Genomic DNA, 13,880 nt, shown 5'->3' with positions numbered 1-13,880 from the left:
TCCGCTAGCTTGTGGCCATTATTTCTTGTAGCCCCCGGTGGCGCCTTGGTGAATAAAACCTCACCAATTCCCTTCTGTGCCCCCGTGATGAACTTATAGGCAGCCACAAGGTCGCCTCTCAACCTTCTCTTGCGGAGGCTGAAAAGGTCCAGGTTCTCTAGTCTTTCCTCGTAGGGCTTGGTCTGCAGGCCCTTAACCATATGAGTGGCCCTTCTCTGGACCCTCTCCAGGTTATCCGCATCCCTCTTGAAGTGCGGTGCCCAGATTTGCACGCAGTACTCCAACTGCGGTCTGACCAGTGCCTGATAGAGGGGAAGTATCACCGCCTTGGATCTATTCGTCATGCCTCTGCTGATGCACGATAAAGTGCCATTGGCTTTTCTGATGGCTTTGTCAGATGGGGTCCCCCCCCATGGTTCCCTCCCCCATTCTCCAGCCTCCCCAGCTTACCTTGCACAAAGTCAGGTCATAGATTCATAGATGCTAGGGTTGGAAGGGATCTCAAGAGATCATCAAGTCTGACCCCCTGCCTAGGCAGGAAAGAGTGCTGGGGTCAAATGACCCCAACCAGATGCCTATCCAGCCTTCTCTTAAAGACTCCCAAGGTAGGGGAGAGCACCACCTATCTTGGAAGCCCATTCCAAATTTTGGCCACCCTTACTGTGAAGAAGTTTTTCCTGATGTCTAGCCTAAATCTGCTCTCTGTCAGTTTGTGACCATTGTTCCGTGTTACCCCAAGAGGTGCCCTGGTGAACAGAGCATCTCCGATCCCTGGCTGGGTCCCACTAATGAATTTGTAGGCGGCCACAAGATCAGCTCTCAGCCTTCTCTTGTGGAGGCTGAAGAGGTCCAGGTCCCTCAGTCTCTCCTCATAGGGCTTGTCCTGTAAGCCCCTAACCATACGATTGGCCCTCCTCTGGACCCTCTCGAGTCTATCAACATCCTTCTTGAAGTACGGCACCCAAAACTCGACACAGTACTCCAACTGTGGTCTGACCAATGCCACATAGGGGAAGTATCAACTCCTTGGTTCTATTTGTCATGCATCTGCTGATGCATGATAAAGCGCGGTTAGCTTTGCTGATGATTTCATCACACTGACAACTCATGCTTATCTTGAAGTCCACTATGACTCTGAGAATGCTTTCCACTTCTGTGCTGCTGAGAGGGTCACTTCCCAGCCAGTAGGTGTGCTGGATGTTTTTTGCACCCTAGGTGCAGCACTGTGCACTTGTCCTTATACTGCGTCCTAATGTGTGCTGCCCACTTTTCTAACCCATCTAGGTCTGCCTACAATCATTCTCTACCCCCCAGAGTGTGCACTTTACCCCACAGTTTAGTATCGTCTGCAAACTTGGACAGAGTACACTTCACACCCACATCCAAGTCACTGATGAAGATATTGAAGAGTACAGGTCCAAGGACTGAAACCTGTAGGTCCCCACTACCCGCATCCTTCCAGGTGGATACTGACCCGCCTACTACTACTCTCTGGGTGTGACTGCTAAGCCAATTTGCCACCCACCAGGTCCCTGCAGCTTGCACTGCTGCCTGCCCTGCGTGGACAGGCAGTGTGCTTCAGTGAAATCTCCAAAGTTTGCAGATGATACTAAATTAACCCAGGTAGTCAAATCCCAACATGAGAGGAGCTGCAGAAAGATCTCACCAGGCTGAGTAGGCCAAAAGATGGCAAATGATCTTCAGTGTTGGCGAGTACAAGGGAATGCACATGGAGAAAACTACCCACAATGATGCATGCATAGTTCTGGGTTCTGAATTAGCAGTTATGACTTGGGAAAGAGACCTTGGAGTCATTGTAGCTTAATCAGATGTCAGCTCAGTGTGCAGTGGCAAGAACAAAATGCCAGCTGTTGCCAGCTGTGAACTGTTGGGCATTAAGAAGGAAAAAGAAAACAAAATAGAAAACATCATCATGGCACACTACATAAATCCACGGTGTGCCCACACCTTGAATGTTGTGTGTAGCTGTGGTTTCCACACCTTAAAAAAGATGTAGTAGAACTATAAAAGGCTCAGAGAAAGCAAGCAGAATGATCAGGGATATGGAGCAGTTGCCATACCAGGAGACTGAAAAGGTTAAGACTGTTGTTTGGAAGGGAGAAGGATAAGGAAGGATATAGTAGAGGTCTACAAAATCATGAAGGGTATAAACCAAGTGAATAGGGAACTAGGGTACAACTACTGAAATCAGTAGGAGGCAGGTTTAAAGCTACCTTTTATGCAGTAGAACTCATTACCACAAGAGATTATAGAAGTAGATAGTGTAGCCAGGTTTGAAAAGGACTACAAATTCATGGCTGATCGATCTATTAACAGCTCTTAAACAGAACAGTCAGAGATGTTTCCTCTGGCATCTCTAAACCAATGATAGTGTATACCAGGGAGTGAAAAACCAGAAAATAGATCCCTTTAGATCTAATTCAATGCTTTCCCTCTAAAGCATCCACTCCTGCCACTGTCAGACACAGGATATTAAGCTAGATGGATCACTGGTCTGACTCAGTATAGAACTTATTATATTCTTATGGCTTCTTTTCCCCCAGCACTTAGCTTCAAAGTTTAAAGAGCCTCCCTGATGTAACTGCCCACCACCTCTCCACATAGTCCCAGCCTGTAGTTACTGGACTGGCAGCCAAGCTGTGTCCCATCCAGTACCTCCTATCCTGGTTTCCAGCACTCTCTTTAATCCAGGGGTGGGCAAAATATGGCCCGTGAGCCAGATGTGACCTGCAAAGCCATTCTGTCTGGCCCATGGGGCCCCTAAAAAATTGAGAAAATATTTATCTGCTCCTGACTGCCTGTCAAAGATGATAGGAGCCAGGGGCAGTAGGACCTATGGGGAGCCTTGGAAGGAATGCAGCAACCCAGCCAGGGCTGTCTGGGGGGGCGGGGTGCGTGAATCAGGCAACTGCCCCGGGTCCCACAGTTAGGGGGCCCTGCGGAGCTGGGGAGAGTGGTGCAGCGATTCCACACTGCCACCAGCTCCACATCTGGCTGCTCAGCACCCCTCCCCTCCACTGAATCCACTGCTGGCTTCCTTGTATCTGGGGGCAGGGCCCTGTACAGGCTGATTTGCCCCAGGTCCTGCTTGGGTTATCGCTGAGCCCAGCCCTGCCCCACCCTCAGCAATTTCCCTGCCTTCCTGCCCCGCACAGCTCCAGCACCACATGGCTCCTGGCTGCATCACCTGACTGGGGAGCATGGAGCCCACATCGGTACCAGGGTGTGTATGTGTCGCATTGGTACCAGGGTATGTGTGTATGTGTTCTTAGGGTGAGTCCCACATGCACATCCCACCATGCACATGCACTCACCCCCCCCCACACTGCCATACACGCAGACCCCCACACCCGCACCCCTTCACACACCCCAGCAACCCTCCCACCCACACACAGACCCCCCACAAACCCCATACCTACCCACACCCCACATATCCACACACACCCGCATGTTCCCTCACCGCACATCCATGCCTCCTCACACCCCACATACCCACACATTTACGCACCCACAGTCCCCCACAATATAGAAGATAGACTTCATTTTAAGCTGGTATATACAATCACCTCTATGTACACTACACAAACGCATGTAAACAAGGACAAAAATATTTTTTTAAATCAAATTAATGAATGTTGTAGATGTTTGCTTTTTAAAATATAATTTGGTATTTTTTCTGGTTTCAAGATGGCAAAATCCCTAGTTGAAAGGAGTGCTTCTGGGGGCAAGGGGAGGAACTTCTGGTGGCAAAGTTCAGGGGTTAGGGAGCAGAACTTTCAGTCCTAAGATGACAACCAGGGGGTGGGGCACATGTGGCTCTCAACACCTTTCCAAAACTGGGTAAGTGGCCCTCTGCCTGAAATAATTGCCCACCCCTGCTTTAATCGGTGCCCAAGACTGGTGCCCCCTTCGCCCACGCATATTTACACTATTGTCCATTTCTATATAAATTGAAAACCCAGTCCAGCCCTGGGCTTTGCTAAACTAGAAATGAAAGTGATTACAGTTGCACTCTTGGTAAAAGTGAAGCACATTGTATTTTTATTTCTAAGCATAACATTCTAAAGAACTGCTATAGGCAAAGTGACCAAAAACATTAGACAGTCACGGTAGCTTTCTTCTATCCTAGCTAAAACAAGTACTTTTCCTTTTATCCTGCCTTTTTATATGCTGTTGCAACTTTCTTCATGATAGCTAATGCCTTGCCCCTCTGTCACCTTTACAGAGGCCTGTATCAGAGCCATCATCAATCTGCCAGCACCTCCTTGTGATCACTTAAAGAAATGGCTGTGCTTTATATTTGAAAGGGGCAATAGTGCTGCCCACCAGGATGGGGGATATGCATATGCCAGCAGGAAAAATGTAATAGAATATATTGGGCCCAGTCAGGGCTGACCCTAAGGGGTTGTGGGGCCCCCTTAACATTTTTATATAATTAAAAAGAAGTTCATATAATTAAAAAAAAAACAAAAAACCTCACGGATCATGATCAGTGTGGCACCACCTATATTGTGAAATCCATTGGGAGGGCGGGGGCAGGGCTGCGACTTGCTTCTCAGCCATCACTGGCTGTGGGGCCAGGGTCAGGGCTGAGAGATCTGGGTGGCGCAGGCTGCAGAGAAGGATGGAGGCAGCAGCCCTGGTGTTGGCACTGAGGGTGCTGCCACTGGCTCAGCCCACCCTGGGGGTCTGCCTGCAGCACGGGACAGCTGAGGTAAGGGCCGTGCTGGGCGGGCTGGGCTGGGCTGGGCTGGGTTGGTGGGCACTTTTGCAGCAGGGGGCCCTGAGCTGAGCCATGGTGCCCAGCGCCTGGCAACCTCGCAGGGCTCTAGGCCAGGCTATGCTGTGGAGCAGGCACTAGGCAGCACCTCTGCAACAGCCCTCAGAGCTGGGAGCGGGGCTTACCTGCTGTTACTATGTTTTGTTGATGGTTTCAACAGCCCTAAACCAGACTTTTAGCAGTCCTCATCTTCCTAAAAACTAATGCACAAGGTCAGGAAAACAGGAGATGAAATTGAACTTAATTCTCTTTTACTCCCTCTCTGTGTGACACTATATCTGAATTTACCCAGGTCTGGTCAAGATAATTTAGTCCTCAAAACTCTCTAATTGCTTGATCTTTATTTCAAATTCACAACAGTTTTCATTCACCATTCTTCAAGATTGCCTATAGTCTTTTTCAGTAATTGATTTAATTATTGGTCTCTTTCTTCATAGTCCTTCATATTCCTTCTGTCTGGCAGGTAACTGGAGATGGGGCCTTGTGAAAAGTTTACACCTAGATCTAGCTTTCTCACATAGTTTATGGGATATTGGTGTTTGAAGGCTTGTTTTGGTTATAGGAACAGAATACAGCTGCAAAAAAAGAAAAAATAGGGTAACATTGAATCTCCTTTTTGCCCTCTAAAATAATTAATAATTTTCTGATTTTAGTGTCTCAAAAATCCACTGTCAGGTAGTATTTAGATGTAGTAACGTAGATTTGCCTATACTGTAATTTCAGTGATGTCCATGGCTCTTCATACAGTTATACCATAGTGAATCCAGCCAAGTATACTTTCTTTTCTTTTCAGTTTTCCTTAGGACTGAAACTGTCTTAAATGCCAATTCTAGACAATTAGTTTTGCATCTGTAAGGTTGCAAGCCCCAGCCGCCAACCCTGCTGCACTCTCTCCCTCACCATGGGGGCCTTAATCTGTCCCCTCTCTCCCCACCACACATTGCCTGTGCCTCCCCTGCCAGACTTACCTCCACTGCTGCCTGGCTGTATTTCTGGCCATGCACATGTGTGCGCGCATGCACGTGGTGCCCCCTGCGTCCACTCCTCCCAGACCCAAGCAGCTCCTTGCAGGCTAAAACTGTGCATTGTTCTCTCCTAAAGGAGAAAATCCACATTTTTATGCATTTATCCACAGCAAATAGAAAACCCAGATCCCTGGTAATGATGCACCATACAACATGCACCCCCTTTTTCAGAAGCCTATATCTGCCTAAGAGTACACCTTACAAAATGACATGAGAATAGTGACTTGCTAGAGCTGCCTGGTCTAAGACAGCGCAGTCAAACTGATGGCCCATAGGCCTCCTGAAACATTTGAAGTGTTAAATTGCAGCCTGGGGGATTTGCTGGTGTGGCTGCTGGAGCTGCTGTACTGGTGTGGCATCAGAACCTAAGGAGTAAGTGCTGTTATCACTTGCTTGATGCCCCCTCCCGGCTTCTTTACCTGATGGTAAATTTGAGACCTTCAGTTGCTGTTGGTTACTAAAATTGGTAGCAAGGAAAAAGTGGGGACAGGTGACAGAAGTAGTCACTCCTGGTTTAAGATGTAGGTACAGCCCTTGTTTAAGCTACAGAACTCAGGATGTGGAGCCATGGACTGCCAGTATAGTTCTCTCACCAGTCATTGTGTGCCCTGGGCACGCCTGTCAACCTCCTAGGCTCAGTATCACTTCACTGATGGGGAAACTTAAGCTATAAAGCTAGTCTCTCTCCCTTGTGCAGATTTGGAGCATAAGTGCATAAAATTGCCCATATAGCAAAATTCATTATTAAAAAAAATTAGTCTTAAATAACAGATTTCCCTCTCTCACCATCTCTACATACAGATCATTTGCTCAGCACAGCACATAGCAATGCAGACCTTTGACCTAAAGAGTTGTATTTTCTTCTTTGAAGAGCTTCCAATCTACAGCTACTAGAATAATATAGAGCATTACAACAAAGAAACAGAGTGACTAATGATCGTTTTAACTGGAATGTGTCAAGGGTCCACCAGGTGTAGCACAAAATCATTAGACAAGATAAGAGAAAAATGAATGGCTGAGATGGACATCAGTCTCTGGAGGTCTCTCTTATAGACGATACCTTCTCTTGTGTAAAGTCCCACCTCTGAGGGTCTGTGACCTCCTGGCCATCAGCTCCTCGTAGGCTGTCCTTTGTGGAGCAACTAAACTCACCTCAATCTTGAGGTAACAGGAAACTCATGAGTAATGGCAACACAAAACAATCAGCATCCACTGATGGGCCCCTGGGTCTTGTCTCCCAGGCCCACAGGCCCCTGGCTGGGGCCTTTTACCTTCACCTCAGCAGCTCCCTGCTGTGCCCCTGGCAGTCGTCGTGTGGGGCCCTCCTCTGGGTCCCCTCCCTCTCCCACCTTGGCCCTGTCTCACCTGAGGCTGGGCTCTCCGGTTCATTCCTGCTGGTGCTCCTGCCACTTGCCTTGGTGGCCCCACATGGCTCTCCCCCTTGTGTAGGCCCCGGGCTGTCGTAGCCCCGTGGCCTGACACCGATGCCTGTCTCACCACCCAGTGCAGTTTCTGGCTTCCGCCCCTACTTAAGGGCTCCCTGCCAGCATGGTTTTTCCGTGGCACTTGGCCCGTTTCTCTTGGCCCCAGTGCCACACACCTCTCTCTTACCACGTTCAGTGGTGCGTTCTCTGCCTCTTCCTGGGACTCCTCGAGGGTGTGCTGCTGCCTTTTGGCGGTATTGCTGGGCCTTCCTCCCAGAGTGCCCCCTGGGTGTGCCGCAGCCTCTCTTGTGCAGTGCTCCATGGCGTTCCCTGGTTCTTCCCGGAGAGGCTTCTCAGTGTGCTGCTGCTTCTCCTGTGCTGCTCTCCATGGCACTTCCCAGCCCTCCTCCAGCAGCATCCCACAGCGTTCCCCTGCCATTTTGCTCCAGCTTCCCCATGCTCTACCTCCAGCTGGTCTCCCAGCTGCTTTTTCATCCACCCGCTCTTCCCTCTGGCCCTGCCTTCTCTATCCGCTGATTTGCAAGCTCAGGCAGTCCTGAAAATAGTGTGCCTGAGGCTGCCATCTTGGCGTCTCCCTGCAACTGCCACTCATTACTTCCCCTGTAGTGAGTGATGGGGAGAGTCAGGGTGGGCTCTCTCTTCCCCTTTCACAGGGAGTAAACAAAGAATATAACCTTCACTCCTCCCAACATACCACATAGAATATAAAAAAAACATTGAAACCTATACTCATACATTAAAGGCAAATTTATCTTTCTGCAATGGATTCCATGCCCTTGGATTTCTCTGTGGAAATGGGAACATATTCAGTGTTTATATAGGTTTTCCACGTGTGTGTAGAAAACTATTTTTGTGGGGGTTTTATTACCTTTTTCCAGTAACATATTCTTACTATTAATATGTTAACATTTGTCAACCCTTTCCCCACATACTTCTATATACAGTGTCTTTTATTTAGTATAAAAGGAAAAACTGGTAATCACAGATTGCATTTCATAGTAACGGCTGGCAAATACTTTTTAGTTACAACCACTGAGTGTATGTATGCCTAATTTCTTGGAAGAGCTGTCCAGACCTGTTTGAGTTATGACCTTCCCTAATAGTGTACAGTAGCACACATTGTTGTTCTTAAATAAATAACCAATTTCTTTTCCTTTTCCCCAACCCCTTGTTTTCTTTTGCAGCCTACACTCTGGATAATGTCAATGTACAGGGATATTTTGTCTATTCTTTTAACGACAGGACTGCTCCTAAATATGGCCTCTATCGTTACGTTGCAAATCAGTATGAAACGAAGCCTTCCATGAAACATTACAGAGAAATAATTGACAATAATGGTTTTCCCAGTCCAGAAACTCCTGAAAGATGGTGCCCAGAAGAGCTTGCTTTATGCCCTGAATGCAGCTTTTTCCGAACCAGAAAATCTTTATTAGCCTTTATCTCCTTTATATTTTTTGCTTTCATTGTTACCATATTCTTCATTATTTACCACTCCAGGAGAGATGAAAGAAGGTATAAATAATGCTGCCACTTCAGCTACAGCACTGACTACTATGTCACTTGCATTCCTTTGGGAACTCTCAAATAATTATATAGCAATGTTGTAATCACTTCAGCACTAGGGAGCCCTTTGCACTGCCTAATACTGTGAAACATTAAAGCTGAAAATGGATTGTGAACACGGGAAATCCTTTCCTGGGTTTTAGTATTTTTGGTTTGTGACCGAGATTCTAGTGGTCAAATTTATCTCAACTTCAACTGGAGACCTTTCTTTGAGCAGATTATTTTTCTTTATAGGCAAATGCATTGCTAACCAAGGCCTATATTAGTTGAACCGTGAAGACACTAACCAATTAATCCATTTGATGTAAATTGCTTTTTGTGGAGTAATAGAAAAATCTAGATGCCAAGTTCTCAGGAGAAAGCCTGATGAGAAAGATAATAAGCTATCTTCCTGGTTAGATTTTACCCAAGTATCACTTGACTAAAACCAACATTCAGCTGTAATATAGAAGACTAAATAGAATTAGACTAAGTAACTAGACATCACAAAAGGAAAAAAATAGTTCTGTTGCAAAGCATAAGTCAGGAAGTAAGGACATCGGGATTCTGTTTTTGCTATGCTAGTGACTTTGAGAGGTTGGCTTCTGGCTTCGCATTCCTTACCCACATTGTATCAGTTGATGTTGCCTACCTCCCATGATGCAGTGTGTACTTTTTTGTTTCTGACCTAAACCAATCATTGGAAAAGAGTAGCAAAGTGAATTGGGGCATGTTTTGAGGGCAGAAGAGCTGGCCCCTGGCAAGGAAGAAGGGCTCATGCCTCGGAGATGGGGAAGGGCTAGGGAGGGATCTTGTTCTATTTCAGCTGGTGGACAAAGAGCAGGAACACCATGGAGCTATAATGTGCTTCCCAATGGCAGATAGAAAAGCTGAATAGATTTCTTCTGCCCCTGGTATCAGAAAACCATATACCTGACAATGGGGGCAGGGCTATTACAGCTTTTAGTATCCAGAAACTTTCACTCCTACTTGTTGTCTTCTCCTAACATTTAATGAACAAACACAGAAATTAGCCACTCCCTAGATTCAAGCAGGTTAGGGAAATCTGAGTTGAGCTGAGGAAGATGGCTTTACATTTAAATGAGCCTAGACCTGGAGGTTTAATGCCTTTATATTGCATGTACATTTCACACCAGTATTCTGGTATCCTGATACCTTGTTTGCCAAGCATTTAAGTTTTGGACCATCTATTTGTGGAGCTTATGCATTAATTCTCTGAGAACTTGACCCAGCTCTTATGGGAATCTTTTTGCTGACTGTTACACCGGTGTGGGCAAAATGGTGGATCTGGCCAGCAGCCAGACTCCATTTCCCAGCACCCCTGCCCACATGGCTGGGGCTGATTTCCATGAAGACCCCAGCAGCTGTTGTACTGTGATAGTGCAAGGCTGGGGTTTCCATGGAGACCAGTCCCAGCAGCACTGGCATTGTGGGGAGCTGCTGAGATCTTGCAGTGGTGACAGAATAGTCTGGAAGCAGGGCAGAGCTGTGATCTGCAGCCTGCATGCTCCAGGGAGGTGTGTGCAGGCTGCAGATCGCTGCTCTGCCCTGGCTCCTTGCAGCGGTGTCAGTGTGGTCCAAAGCTGGGACAAAGCCACGATCCACTGCCTGCACACCCCTGCAGGCTGCAGATCGTGGCTTTGCCCTGGCTCTGGACCATGCTGTCACCACCACAAGATCCCAGTGGCTCTGGAGCAGCTCCTTGCCCCACTGTGTACCCTGCCAGCACTGCTGGGGCTGGTCTCCATGAAAACCCCAGTCTTGTGCTATCACAGTACAGCTGCTGCTGGGGTGTTCATGGAAGCCAGCCCCAGCCATGAGGACAGGGGCTGCTGGGAAGTGGGAGTCTGGCTGCTGGCCAGATATGCCATTTTGCCCACCCCGGTGTTACAGTCAGTGGAAGTATTCCAATAAGAGTTGGGTCAAGTTCTCAGAGTTAATGTGTAAGCATTTATGGAAATGGAGTCCACTGCTGGCTGGATCCAGTCTGCGGGCCAGACTTTGTCTGCCCCTGCTGTAACAGGAGTTATGTCAGGCTGGAATAGCACTCAGACCTGAAAGTGTCATTGAAAGTCTGAGCTGAGTTGCTCTGTCAGCAGAATAAATTAGCCAAGTAGTACCAATGTTATTTTTTCATCAGCAGAACCATAGAAATCAAGAGATGCAAAATGACTGTGGTCCTTTTCCAATCATACCCATTAATCAATGCAGGAGCCTGCAGTCTGCATAAAATGATGCAGTGACTTCTTTCTCTCTGCTGGCAGTCTTCAACTGTATTTATACTTGTGTTTTCATGTTGTCACATGTCCACCACTAAAGATGAGTTTTAATCTATTACACTCTGTGTTAGTTACCAAGTTGTGTATCCAGCAGGGTCTAAAGTTGCTGTATTGAATGTGAATGTTTATTTACTGTAAATTGAAATTTATATGTGAAATAGGTGACTTTTGTTTGGTTAGAAGATTTAGTATCCTAGCACAAAGATTAATATATTTGTCCTTTAGTTCCAGATGTATAATAGCCTGATTTGCACTAATATATATTTTGCTATCAGGATTAATGTGACAAATTCTGGGTAAATGATAAAATAGAGGAAATGTATATTAGCCTGCTAGGATTTGTTGAGGAAAATATATTTGAAAATGTTGTGGTGTTTCTACATTTACCCACTGCCATATGGTACTGTATGGACTGCAAAGAGACAGTTCTCCCTGAATATATGGAGTGCTAAATTGGTTTCTCTGTGTCATTGCAATGAATCACTTTCTAGTTATGATTTTGATAAAGAGCCTACTGCACAGTGTCAAGTGGAATCTCAATAGATAGTGAAGAAAATATAATATTTATTTAATACATACACTGGCTAGATACTACCTATATGCTGTTTTTTCTTTATATAACTATGACAATGCTAGAATAATAAAACAGCAGAACTGATTTTAGAATAGTGTACATAGAATCAAAATATTTAAAACTCATAAAAAATCTAGTGCAATTCTTACCAGTTTCATTGAGTGTCTTGTAAGCACTTGTGCTGAGCGCCTCTGAAAATCATCCTTGTTATGCTTAATCCAAAACAGTCTCATTACCATGTTACAATTTTTTCCTGACTGGAAAGTCATTTCAAATGTGTGTGCAACATGCTGACATTTTACTATGAGGGAATAATAGGCAAGTCACTAACATATTGCAGTTTATAGTGGAACCACAGTGGGGGGCCAAGAGCAAAAAAGCATGCCTGTGGTCAGATGGAAGGGAACATACTGCAGGCTTTTCCAGTACTTAGAAGAGACAATTTTGTCATCACTGAATGGAAAAGAATTAGGATTTTTTTCCTATGGTTCTTACTGGCTATATAATTTGCAAGTAAATGGGGCTTTATTATAAGGAAGCCAGAGAAACATTATCACATACAAAAAAGGTTTTGTGACTTGTGGATATAATATAGCCCTTTGTGTGTTTTCTTTCACAACAGCTATTAAGTATCATTGCAGAACACTGATCTCTTGGTTTTAGATATAATAATATGCAGAAGAATTTTCATCTACCCTACCTATAGAAGTACCTGTGCTGGCTGATTTATAATGAAACAAAGGGGTTTTTTTAGACTTTTGAGCCAAATGTAACATCTGCTCACCATAATTACCCTTGGCACTTTCCAAGTGCCCTAACTTATTAAAGCACTGGACAAATCTTAGTGAATTAATTGTACATCTCTATCACAGAGGTGTGGTCTAGGCAAACTATGGGCTGATTTGAATCAGCTGTCCTCCAGACTTGGGAATCTACTTGTTTTTATGTAAGTTAGGTACAGTTGCCAGGCTCAGACTAATTGATTCTGCTTCTCAGGAAGAAAGGGGGCTAGATAACTTTTTTCTCTTTCAGTTATTTATTTGTAAATGGTAATCTAGCATTTTTCTATGAAAAGTTAATCCAAAGGAGCCTGGCCTCTGGCTGAACACCATGCAGATTTCTGTCCATCAAAATATGGTAATATTACCTGGGACTTAATATGTATTTTATGAAAAATCACAAGAATATGCATGTAAAACTGCTGCTGCCAATATGCCATAGGAAGTGTATATTTTTGTTTTGATTTTAATTGTGCTAATAAAATGTGCGTTACTGATTTGTTTTCTGAAAGCTACATATCTAATAATTGTATTGTAAAATATTAAATTATATTTTTATCCAAAATATTTTGTGATACAGGTGGAAATCTTCTGTTTCATTTCCTGATACAAGCAGTACAGAATGAAAGCTAGAAAGTCTTTGCAAATGAATGTTGTATTTATGTTATAAGGACCTCACTTAGAAATGAAATAAAAATACTGTACAGTCCAAAATGGAAACTTTAATTTCAAACTGTCCAGCTTTCTGTTTATAAGATAAAGGATATAGGTCCTTTAGTATATCAAGAGAAGCTATTGTGATAATATTTATATGTTGTTTTAAGTTATTCTTTGTTAATTTCCCAGTATCACAAAAATAACTGTAATTGTGCTGGTTGACATTATCAGGGATTAAGTCTATGTCTAAATTTAAGGTTTTCTGGTTTAGCTATATAATTAACTGTGTGTGTATGTGTTTCAACATGGTTACATTGATAAAAAGCCCTATTGTGAAAGATGTTAAAGCACTCTAAAAGTGCTTTGTGCAACAGATTTTTTTGCGATGTATACTCCCTATACTGAAACAAGCTGCAGGTACATCAAATGTGTTTTGTCATTATAGCTATAGCACTAATTATTACATTATTTTTATATGTTTTAAACAAAACCAAAAAGTTAAGGAGAGGGAGGGCATTTGGATAGGTAGGGGTGGGGACACCAGACATAGAATCAAAACATTCAAAACCCCAAAAAATCTACTGATAGTGATCTTATCAAAATGCCTTACTCCTGTTCTCTTTGTCTAGACACTTTGGAGGAAGAACAATTTTGCTTGAAGATATTATTCAATGAGAAATTTCCTTGTTGAAGAGAAAAAAATCTGTTATTGGTTTGTAGCTCTTTGCCTCAGCTGAAAAAATTTAATTCAGTTTCC

General features: G+C 44.6%; 1 protein-coding gene across 1 annotated transcript in view; it reads left to right on the top strand.

Annotated features, from left to right (window-relative positions):
• Positions 1-13,192, top strand: part of KL (klotho) — a gene marked incomplete at its 5' end in the record, with an annotated part of 85,227 nt that extends 72,035 nt beyond the window's left edge. The window contains one exon of the mRNA XM_006270591.4: positions 8,456-13,192. Within this exon, the coding sequence (XP_006270653.4) occupies positions 8,456-8,793 (338 nt within the window). The remainder of the gene's footprint in view (positions 1-8,455) is intronic.
• Between the last annotated feature and the right edge of the window lie 688 nt (positions 13,193-13,880).

This window comes from Alligator mississippiensis, chromosome 1 (assembly GCF_030867095.1).
Source record: "Alligator mississippiensis isolate rAllMis1 chromosome 1, rAllMis1, whole genome shotgun sequence".
NCBI classification, from domain to species: Eukaryota; Metazoa; Chordata; order Crocodylia; family Alligatoridae; genus Alligator; species Alligator mississippiensis.
Note: the sequence above shows the minus strand (reverse complement) of the source record. Positions and strands in the feature narration are given on the sequence as shown.